Raw genomic sequence first — 12077 nt, forward strand, 5'->3', positions numbered from 1 at the left:
AGGGGTAAAAGAAAATATTTTTAATATTTGGTAATAGTATTTTACTGTATTAAATAATTAACTCGGGAATTGCTATGCTGTACAATATTTCATCTGTAATTTAACACACGTAACAGTTTATACCAAACATCTACATGATTACAAAATTTTACTAAATTAAAAAAAAATTACCTGCAGCAATTCCATAGCTCTTAAAGATAATTTTGATTTCATAAAATACTTATTTAAGACATCTTATGAATAGAAAACTTGAGTAAAAAATATTTATTGGCATTATTAAAAATAAATTTCCAGTTCTTCAAAAACAAGAACTATCCATCTCTGAAAAAATTAATAATACCTACAAATCCCTGAACTGTGCGAGACATATTAGGTATTTTCATTCACCTTCACTTAATCCTCACAGTAACTTCATGAGACAGTGATTCCTATCTCCATTTTACAGCATGAAATGCAACTTCAGAGAGGGCATTAACTTCCAGGAATGCAGAGGTTGTAGAAATTTATTTAGCTCTATTATACTCCTCTGATTGATTAGATCATGATGTGACATGGCTGTCTTACACAATTTACTTCAATGATCTTCATGAGGGTGAATATAGTTCTACTGCCACTAGGTGCCATCTCAAAAATGTTTAAGTTTGGTAAGAATGGTGAAGATTTATAAAAGGCGGAGGCTGTTAAAGGTATTAAATCATAAGTTATTTTTCAAGGTAAGCTTTATCCCATATACCAGATGTTCTGAGAACGCTGAGAGGTCCAGTCAAAAGGAATTTGCATACAGTAAATAAGTAGGGTTGAGTTACATAATGAGTCACATTTTAAAGAAATTGAGAATCATTTCTTATATTAAATTGAAGAATAATCGTTTATAATTACTGAGGAAGTTTTAATAAGACCCCTGCATATATAGGTTGCTAACAAAAATGCATATACATTCATCCCCACATATACATTCAACCATTTCCAGAGTAACACTGAAAGGAGACCTTTTTTCCTTTTGTAAATGTTTGTGTCTTTGAGAATTAGGAAAACATGTATTTAAGGTATAGAAGATAGGATACACTTTGGAAAGTCCTGTGATAAAGTCAAAAACATTACGTTTCCTTAATCATCTCTTTTCTAGAGCTGCTGAGTCAACTGTAGTCTTAAAGATGACTAAAAATACACAGAATAGAGTAGGAAAATAATTTTTAAACCATCAACATTTTATTTAAAAAAAGCAACAATTGGAACATTTCTAGATCTTACAGTATATATTTGATACAAAAATAAGGAATTCTCCAAAATACATACTAAAAATACAGTTTTATGGATCTAGGTACACAGAAAATTTATTTTACATTTCAGTCACCCAAAATAACAGCTTGTGGTCTCCTCCGATTGCACATAGTGGGAGACTTCTATGCCAGGAAAGGCCAGATCCGACGGCTACAGAACCAACGAGGATGGGCTATAGAATATGTGAAGAATTAAAGAAGCTCAATACATTACCAACATTAATAAATAAAAACTACACTTCAAAAATAAGAAATGCATTGAAAAATTGTCTTTTTTTATAGTGGAAACAGAATTAAAAAATGTGCTCCCTCATAGGTGAAATACACATTAGAAGGATACAAATAATCTGAATAATTGGTGCAGTCCAGATTCAAACATTTTTGCAGTCTAAACCAACCAAGCAAGCAAAATTACTACATTTAAATGAAGAAGGAAACAGAAGAAATAAAATGTTTCTTACATGAATACTGGCAAAAAGCCTGTTACCACTGGTGATTTAAACATCAAAAAATGCTTTTTCGGGCTTCCCTGGTGGTGCAGTGGTTGAAAGTCCACCTGCCGATGCAGGGGACACGGGTTCGTGCCCCGGTCTGGGAAGATCCCACATGCCGCGGAGCGGCTGGGCCCGTGAGCCATGGCCGCTGAGCATGCGCATCCGGAGCCTGTGCTCCACAACGGGAGAGGCCACAACAGTGAGGGGCACGTGTACGCAAAAAAAAAAAAAAAATGCTTTGTCTTTCCAATTGAAGCAGGTAATAGATATTCATAAATGTTTTAGTTACACATTACAAATCTGGGGGGCTAAAACGAGAAAAGTAGAAAACACAAATTTAAAACCACATATGCCACCAAACATCTCCACATTACCTGAGGGTGTCCTAAATGATGAATTTGAAACTGGCTTGCCATTTTGCCAGGATAACCAGTGGTTGCAAACAAGTTTTCATTAATTGTGGACCACCTAAGAAAAGACAAAGGATGAAAAGCAGTACAGAATCCTACAGACAACTATATGCTTTTCTAAGATTGGCTATTTCTTTTTATACAAAAATGATAATTTTATAACCCTAAATTTGATAATATGGCTTTACAATCAGACTGGGGATTCCGGGAAGTTAGCTATAAATACTTTCTCATTCTGTGAATATTTATTAAGTGCTTATCATGTGCCACTTTGTTAAATTACAAAGTTACACAAGGTTAGCAGTTCCTTATAACGAAAAGGCTGACAGTATGATAGGAGATACAAACAAGGAATCAGACAGAAAATATTTCACAGTACATTAAAAAAACCCATACATTTAATGTTTTTATTGACATTTGTTTTAAAATTAGTGATAAACTTATGAGTTTAAACTCCTTGGAATGATGTAAACACCTGGAATATATAGATGTTTAAATATTCAAGTATTAAGGCATCACAGATATTGGAATATAATGAATGATCAAGTGTTAATGGAGCTCCAGCAACAAGCCCAGCACTATAATAAGTGCAGTAGGGGAGGTACGGGGGAAAAAAAAGATTCCTTGACAAAAAACAAACAAACAAAAAACCTGCTAAAGTCTAGTTATTATTTTAATGTGTGGCAGACATTATGAGTTGCTTGTCCAACAGCCAGCCATTCTGCCTTTTTTCTGTGCTAACTGAACCCCAACTATGTTCTGGCACAATGTGTCTAACCCCAAGGGATGAGACACAACTGGTATAAGGCAAAGATAGCAATCCCCAATAAAAGGGGTGCTCCTTCGTCTCCACTTATTTTGGACAATGTGGTATGAGGCTATGGTGCCTGGAACTCTGGCAGTCATCTTGTGACTGGGAAGCAAGAAGCCAAAGCCTGTCGTTGAGGATGGCAGAGAGAAAGGTCTGAACTCTTAATGACATCAGTGAGCTACTAAACCAATCCTCAGGCCACCTCCTCCAGACTTAGGTACCATAGTTCGTTGATTTTCTTTTTAGCAACTGGAAGAAAAATGTTTAAAACTGAAGTATAGTTGATTTACAATATCGTGCTAGTTTCAGTGATACAGAACGGTGATTCACTTACAAATACATATATGTATATATGTATTTCTTTCCCTTATAAGTTATTACAAAATATTGAGTATAGTTCTCTATGCTATATAGTAGGTCCTTGTTGGTTATCTATTTTATATATAGTACTGTGTATGTGTTAATCCCAAACTCCTAATTTATCCCTCCCCCACCCCACTTTCCCCTTTGGTAACCACAAGTTTGTTGTCTATGTCTGTGAGTCTACAGTTTGTTGATTTTAAAATGTGTATTTGCTCACATCTCTGAAATCAGGATGCATCTTATAATCTATGGCATTCTTACATTTAGTTGAATATATTTTTTCTTAGGAATACATAAAATAATAGTGTTTTATTGGGGGTATTTTAGATTTGATGAAATACAGTATATAATAAATGTTCTACTGACTTTAGTCTCTGTTAGTAAATTTTCCTGAGGCCGAAAGCACCCTAATAACTATACTATACAATGCAGTATTACATAAAAATGAATCAAAAAGAACAAGTACCTTAATTTACATGGAAAAAAGGTCACAGATATATAATATCCAGTGTGTTCTCATTTAAAGAACAACAATGTAGTTCATATGCATAAATGTGGGTCCACCTACATTTTACGTCTTTATCAGCACAAAAAATAAGAAAGCATATGCTCCAAATTGTTGAGGTGGCATGGGTGGAGTGGCAACATTTTGTATTTTATAAAAATTTTCAAAGAAAATATTGGAAAACAATCTCTCACCCAGACCAAAAGACAAAAGCAAAGACTTAGTAAAGTAAAACATCCATTTATAAAAGAATCAGAGAAAAAGAAAAAAATCAGTGCAAAGGAGAGGACTGGGAAAGTATTCCAGGAGTTGGTGCAGCATGAGCAAAGTAGCCAAATTCAGAAAATGAAATTATAACCCCAACAAAAATGGTACATTACCTGAATAAGCAGGCTCGATCCATGTGGACAGGTCTCTTATCTTGAGGGTAACTAAAAGATAATATTTTATGTTTTATGAATTATGTGTTGGTCTTAAGTAGAGGGACTTAAGGTTTAAAAAGTATTTTCTCTTTAAGGAACACAATGCCCAAGGTATGTAAACTGTGGCAAAATTCCAAATAAGCACTGAATTAAAATAGCTGAAATATGATAAAGACATAAACATGATTTAGAACCATTGCAGAACACCATCATTCAACAGGGTCAGTGTTTTTTCTTCTTTTTTTTAACATAAGTAAACACTGCTCAGATCAAAGATCTCCTCCTCTGCCATTTTTCTTTGTTATTCTCAAAGTAAATCTGTAAAAGCCATCTCTGTTACATAAAAGCCCATAGCTCTGGCCCTTCTACAGGAAAGACTTGTTTTTGCTCTATAGTGTGGCCCAGGTATACAAGAATGGGTCAATGGATCATATAGCAATAGTGACTGATTTTTTTGGTAAGCAATAGATAAATATACTAAGGAAGTACCTGGACCGAGTAATATCCCAAATTAACCAATCATTCCCTGCAACAGCTCCAACTTTGAAGGTGTTTTTTAAGCACCAGTGTGCTGACATTAATGGCATCTGTTCTGATTCAAGAGATAAAATAGCCTGTTGAGCCAAAAGATCATAAAACCGAATTGTTCCATTCTTCTCTGCAACCATCAACTGTAAGACAGAAAAATAAAGAAAATTCAACCACCTAATTTACTAAATCTGAGAAGGAGGCAGAGATTCAATGTCATACATATAGTAAAATGTAAACATTTGCATATATTACAAATCGGAGATCAAATGCAAAGGAAATAAGACAAGCCTAGGTAAAAATCTCTATCAAATATTAAAAAATCTCATAGAAAATGGGCAAAAGACAGACATAAGAAAATTGGATACAATTTAAAATGATTATGTATGGTCACCAGGAAGAAGAGATCAGCCTAAAGATTCATTCTGGGTAAATTATACATACATACACATACACACACACACACACACACACACAAACACGAGTTATTCACAGTAGGTAAGGTTCTATAAAGTTGCTGCAAACACTGAATTAGTGGGTATCAAACCACTGATCCTAAAGGAAATTAAAGGGTTCAGTTCTATGAGTCTCTGATCACATTTTTGTCAACTGATCAATACATAATCTTGTGTGTTTCTGTTTAAAGACGTCTTATTTGGGCTTCCCTGGTGGAGCAGTGGTTGACAATCCGCCTACCGATGCAGTGGATACGGGTTCGTGCCCCGGTCCGGGAAGATCCCACATGCCGCGGAGCGGCTGGGCCCGTGAGCCATGGCCGCTGAGCCTGCGCGTCCGGAGCCTGTGCTCCGCAACGGGAGAGGCCGCAACAGTGAGAGGCCCGCGTACCGCAAAAAAAAAAAAGAAAAAGAAAAGAGAAAGACGTCTTATTTAATACATATTGATTCATTAACACAGAACTCACAGGGAGCAGCACTGTAACTCATGCCTGAACAAAGCTTACCTAACACGTATTTTCTCCATAAGGCATATCAGAGCCTTCCTGCACTTAGAAACACTAGGTAGCTCTTGTAGCAGTGTGCTTGGGGGCCATTTTACACAGTGAAAGAAACTGTCAACAAAAAGCATAAAAATGTGGCACTAAATAGACTATGAATAGGATACTTGTTTACAGTATGAGAGCTAAAACAAGAAGGCAGAGTACTGCCTTATTCAGCCTTAGCTGAGAATGTGCACATTAGCCAACTCAAATTTTTTGTTGCTCTGTGCATGTCTGTGACTGTCAAAATCTGATGGTATTGATTTTGGGGTTACAAATAAATTTTAGTGATTAGGCAAATTTGCAAGTGTGGAATCTGTGGATAATGAAGATCTACTGTATACACACATGTATATGTAAAACACTATGTTATGTTCAACAGAAGTCCATGGTAAAAGACATGATCCTGGATCTCAAGAAACTTTCCATCTAGAGAAGAGGTGAAAAAAAACGGATCATAATTTTAGGCGAAATATAGTGGGATGCAAAAGAAGTAGTGATTATTTAGAACATGGGTAGTCTTTAAAATTAGGGGATTCTTAAGAGAAAAGGTGGAATTTAAAACTATCCTCAGAGGGCTTCCCTGGTGGCGCAGTGGTTAAGGGGCCCGTGAGCCATGGCAGCTGAGCCTGCGCGTCCAGAGCCTGTGCTCCGCAACGGGAGAGGCCACAACAGTGAGAGGCCTGCGTACTGCAAAACCAAAAAAAAAACAACAAAAAAACCCCAAACTATTCTCGGGACTTCCCTGGTGGTCCAGTGGTTAGGACTTCGTCTTGCAATGCAGGGAGTGCAGGTTAGATCCGGGTTGAGGAGCTAAGATCCCACATGCCTCGGGGCCAAAGAACCAATAGAAGAAACAGAAGCAATATTGTAACAAGTTCAATAAAGACTTAAAAAAAAGTGGTCCAATTCAAAAAATCTTTTAAAAAATAAATAAAACTATTCTCAATAACAGGAAGTCAATGACAAATATACAACAAAAACAAGTGCAACATTGAGCTTTCCATGCCCTGCCTTACTTAATCCTTGTAACCAGTATCTGAGGAAATTGCTATCATTAATCCCATTTTTCAGAAAGGAGACTGAGGTGCAGAGTGATTAACTAACTTGTTGAAGATCTCACCACTAGCCTGTGGCAGAGGCTGGATTTGAACTCAGGTCTGAACCCAGGTCTAACTACAGTGCACATGTTCCTTACTACAAGCCTAGATTATCAAGATTGGTAAGTGGTCTGGTGTGCTATGTATAGTCAAGGGTGGGGAAGGACGGGAAATGGGAGACCAAGGAAGACTTACTTGGATGTAGTAAAAATACTTGAGACTTTGAGCCTGTCTATAAAAATCTTGAGAATTTCAGGCATAACTTATGAACAATGGAAGGGCCAAGTCTATCTGGCCCAGGACCTAAGCTAGGAGAGCCAATAAAGCATGGCAGGTTACGAGTGCAGCTTCTTCAGTCAGGCTACCTGGTTCCGCTCTCAGGAGCTATAAGATCTTGAGCACACAGGGCTAATACAGTATCTGCTTCACAGGGCTGTTGGGGAGGATGGTACCAGTTAATACAGTTGACCCTTGAATAAGATGGGGAGAGCCTTAGGGCAACTGACCCTTTGCACTGTTGAAAATCTGTATATAACTTATAGTTGGCGCTCTGTACTGCGGTTCCTCCCTATTCACGGTTCCTGCATCTGCAGTTTCAACCAACCAAAGATCATTTAGTACTGTAGTATTTACTACTGAAAAAAAAATCTGTGTATAAGTGGATCTGTGTAGTTCAAATCCATGTTGTTCAAGGGTCAACTGTACATGTTAAAGTGCTTAGAACTGCTTTAGCACAGAGTAGGCACTCAGAAAACATTAGCTATTATAGTTTGAAGTCAGACCGAAAACTACTTTCTAGCAAAAAAAATTTATTTTGGTTATTTACTGTTTCTAAAACTGTGCTCAATGGTGACTTTTTTTTGTTGTTGTTGTTGTTGAAAGAGCAGATAGAGTAAAAAAGTTAATTTTTTAAGTTTCAGAATTGCTGGATCTAAAAACATTACAGGGGAATTCTTCTTGTAGGACTTTTCAGAACCATAAACAGTAATTTGTACTGACTTTTCACAGGGGAAATATCTCAAATAGCAAGGAACACTGTAGTACTTGAATCAGACTGAGGTCAAATCTGTGACTGTGTGATCTAGGGCAAATTAATCTTTTGGTGCTTCAGTTTTCTTACCTACAAAATAGACAGAATAATGCTACCTACCTGAGAGTATTTGTGAAATTATATGAGAGAGCTTACATGAAGTACTCAGCACAGCTCCTGGCACTGAGAAAGCATTCAACAAATGTTGATTGTTACACCTCATTTCATTTAGTGGCTCTAACCTCTTTTCTCTTAGAGTCAGAGAAAAGGATGTCCTCAGTCCCAACTCTCTGATCCCATGCCATCCTAAATGCTTGCTTCTGTTTTCACTACCTGCTGAAATCCTAGCTCCAACTGTGGTTTATTGGATTTAAGAGCTTCGCTTCTAGAGATCTTCTGACTTTTGTAACTTGATGATGATGACGATGATGTATCACCACGCGCCGTGTGGGATCCCCGACCAGGGATCAAACCCAGGCCCCGGCAGTGAAAGTGCTGAGTCCTAACCACTGGACTGCCAGGGTATTCCCTATAACTTTATTATTAAATGCTAGTGTTTGCTTTGTGCTTTCCACATTACATAGCTCTTTTGTGTACTTTATATCTTACAAGATTTTCGTAAGAATTTTATGATATAGGTGATCGTGAACCCATCTCTCTTTCTTCTCTGGCTCCCTCATTTTCATCAAGACCAAGCATAACAAAACAAAATTCTGGGCTTCATCTGATATGGCAGACCAATAAGAACCACTAGATTGTTTCAGTAGTAATAATAGTGTCAACAATGACAAGCAGCTGAAATTGACTGAGTGCTTATTATGTATCAGGTTTTCTTTTAAGGACTTTATAAGTGTTCACTCATTTAATCTTCATGAGCTTCCGTTTTACAAGATGAGGAATTGAAGGTAGTGATTGAGAGAGGTTTTGTAACTTGCCAGAGATCATACAGCTAGTAACTGGTAAAACTGGGATTTGACTCGGGGTAGTTAACTCAAGAGTCCATACCTTTAACTGCTACTCTGTGTTGCCTTTCTGTAATTTTAGGTTTTTGAGTTTAGTAGTGACACGATGAAACTGATATTTAAATATTAGTCTAACTAAAGTACGCAAGAAGAATCAGATTGAAGAGCCAAAGATTTTAGAAACAAGGATTGGCAAGGATGACTTGTGAGAATAGAAAGGTGAGGAATACACATTAATGACCAAGGGGAATGTACTGTAGTGACAGTGAAGAAAAACTTAAAAGACCTGGAAACATTTGCATATAGGAAAGGAAGATACCAAAGATGATTTCAGGATGTTGAGTTGATGTGATTTAGAGCAGGGACTTCCCAACATTCTGAAGTCATGGAAACAAGAAAAAAAAAGGAGATGGGGTGGGGTGAAATTTCAGTGTTATATAGAAGAATAATAGAAATTAACTTAAAGCATACGGAAGAAAGGGATCTCAAATAACCATAAATTAAGATATAAGTTTTGGGATATGGGTTATAATAAACATCTAGGTCACAGTTTTTGGGTTTTTTTTTAGGTCACAGTTTTTAAAAAGTAGCCTATGATATTTATACATGGTAATATTAACATTCTGGTAGATTCCTTGATAATGCTTCAAGCAGACTGACTCACTGCTACAGGGGAGAAATCTAGACATAAAATTTAGGACCTGGATTCAGAAATAACATTTACTTACACATGGAAATAATCCCTATATATGTAATATGAATAAATTAGAAAACTGCACTCATGTACACATACAGAATATAATTCTACTGATAAAATATCCAACAGGCCTGAAACAAGTTTTCATGGAATCCCAGAGAACACACTTATGTAGTCTGGGGCATCTTGGCTCAGGATTATCTTGAAGGCTGTGAGCAGATGGGATTAAAACTTATGTCATCATTCTACTTAACAAGATTTTGATTCCAACACTTAAAATCTGTGTAACTGTATATACATGTTTTTCTTACTTATAAGTCAGTGTGTAACTCAATGACAAGGACTTTATTCATTCCTTTATCCTCTATTATAATAAAGGGTATAGTGTGGGTGAGAACTACCCCTTACAACAATTTACAAATACATGGTTAAAGAAGAATTAGCAGTGGAGGAAGAAAAAGGGAATATACATGCATAGATGCTTAAGGGGACTAGAATAATGCAGCTTTAAAGACCAAGTGAGCAGGGTTTCAAGGCAGAAGTGATCAATAGTGTAAAAAGCTGCCTTGAGACTAAGAATGGAAGAAAAGCCCATTGGATTTGTTAAAAATATCACTGATGACTTCTGAGAGAGTAGAGGAGACTGAATAAGATTAAAGAGTTAGATCAAGGGATAGGGAAAGAGGAACTGAAGTTAAGAGGTGTAAGTGATGGGTTCAAATATTCAGAAATAAAAGGTGTGAAGAAGATAGACTAAAAAGCGGAAACAGAAGAACGTAATGGTTAAAAGCAAGACATATGGAGGAGGTTGCTTGGGTACACATGCCAATTTTTCCAGTTAGTAGCTGTGTGAACTTGGGTAAGTTACTTAACTTCTCTGAGCTTTGTTTTCCTTATCTGTGAAATGAGATCATCACAGTACCCATCTCATAAGGTTGCCATGTGGGTTAAATGACCTAACTTAATATGAAATGCTGACAATGAGCCAAGCACATATAGGTACTATGTAAGTTTCTGCCATGATTAATCAAGGTTACCTTTTTGTGCAAGTGTGAGGACAGAAAAGAGTCACGGAGAAGTATGAAGACATTAGAGGGCTATGAAAAGCAGGATGCCTAAGAACTAACATGAACTCTAGACAGTGGAAGGACTAACTTTAAGAAGATGAACGTGGCAACTTCTTAGATCCTAGGGAAGGATAAAATAGAGCAATGCCCAAGAGAAGATACTGGCAAATGAGAGAACTCTTGGTGAATGGCTCCTATCTTCTCCATGAAATTAAGTTAAGGTCAATTGATAATAACTCACAGTATATTTTTGAATTTTAGAAAGCTTTACTATGAATAGGAATTGAACACCACTGCAGCTAGGTCAAATTTGCCTTATGCCACTGATGCTTTCTGTTTACACACTATGGCTCACAAGCATGGATTTAACTTTTTTTAAACAAATACTGCTTACTAGTTAGTCTAGGCATTAGTTTTTAGATCGTAACCTATCAGAGGGCATGAAAAGTGTACTCTGAATAAATGCCATTTATAGATGATGGTTGTCAAATAAAAACTTAACTGCAGAGAACTTTTAAGGTTCTAGATTAATCCAAATGCATTTGTGCCAATTAAGAGTCTCTGAGGTGGAAAAAGTCATTGATTTTTCTCCTCTATGTGTGCAAGTATTATACATGTATATATCTTTTCAGCTTGACAGAAGAAAGCTAAGTTATAAATAATAACCTTAAAACTTTCCTCAGGATGCCAGCACACACTCATTCCAGGGGAATGAAGAAGAAAATGAGCTGTCTGTATTCCTTCCAAGTTCCAAATCCTAATAAAAGAATAGGAGTATAATGTTAAAGTTTTGATAATTACTAAAAAAATGAAATTTCTATAAATTTATTCAAAGCTATCAACTAGAGATTATAGGGTAGACATCTGTATTTAAAGCATATCCTTTAAAGAAAATTATAACAAAATTATAATTATTTTAGAAAATGTAAAAGTAGTATGAAGAATTTCAGTTTTATCACACTCAATAATGGAAAAACAGTTACATACATTTTCTCTCTAATTAATCTAGTACAGCAACACTGTAACACAGTAACCAAATTAAATTATTCATGAACTCTTATTTTGTGGACAGGATCTTGAAGTTTCTAGGTCACTAATCAGGTTGCAGTCCAACTTCAGCAGTCACTTCGATTAACAATAATTTCTACGAGGGGTGCTTAAAACATATACCTGTACCCCCCTCCCCTACCCCAGTGCTCCCATTTTAAAAATAGCATATAAAGAAGCTAGTATGAAGTGATGTGAATTTAGGGAGATAGTAATTTCCCAGTTGCTTATTCCTTCTGCCTTTGAGTTCCCATGCCAGGGGCTACTTCTTATCTTTCACCTTTTCTGATCTGGCTCACTTCGCCAGTTCTTCTCAAATGGGGCCTTGATTGCTAGCTACCAGATTAAAGGATAGAAGGGCTGA

General features: G+C 36.5%; 1 protein-coding gene across 4 annotated transcripts in view; it reads right to left on the reverse strand.

The window, feature by feature from the left end:
* Positions 1-1189: 1189 nt before the first annotated feature.
* NUP37 (nucleoporin 37) overlaps positions 1190-12077 on the reverse strand; it is a 41193-nt gene continuing 30305 nt past the window's right edge. For 2 of the 4 annotated variants that reach the window (XM_089921169.1, XM_089921171.1), the window contains 6 exons: positions 11333-11423; positions 4775-4956; positions 4244-4294; positions 2149-2242; positions 1742-1943; positions 1364-1453 (listed from right to left, as the gene is read on the reverse strand). In XM_089921169.1, the coding sequence (XP_089777295.1) occupies positions 1785-1943; positions 2149-2242; positions 4244-4294; positions 4775-4956; positions 11333-11423 (577 nt within the window). In that variant the 3' untranslated portion in view covers positions 1364-1453; positions 1742-1784. Of the gene's footprint in view, positions 1454-1741; positions 1944-2148; positions 2243-4243; positions 4295-4774; positions 4957-11332; positions 11424-12077 lie in introns of all 4 variants that reach the window. The other 2 variants (XM_022599939.3, XM_089921170.1) reach the window with 2 other exon arrangements.

The sequence above is a fragment of the Delphinapterus leucas genome, chromosome 11 (genome assembly GCF_059928025.1).
Source record: "Delphinapterus leucas isolate spDelLeu-1000000601 "Yukka" chromosome 11, BTC_Dleu_Yukka2, whole genome shotgun sequence".
NCBI lineage: Eukaryota > Metazoa > Chordata > Mammalia > Artiodactyla > Monodontidae > Delphinapterus > Delphinapterus leucas.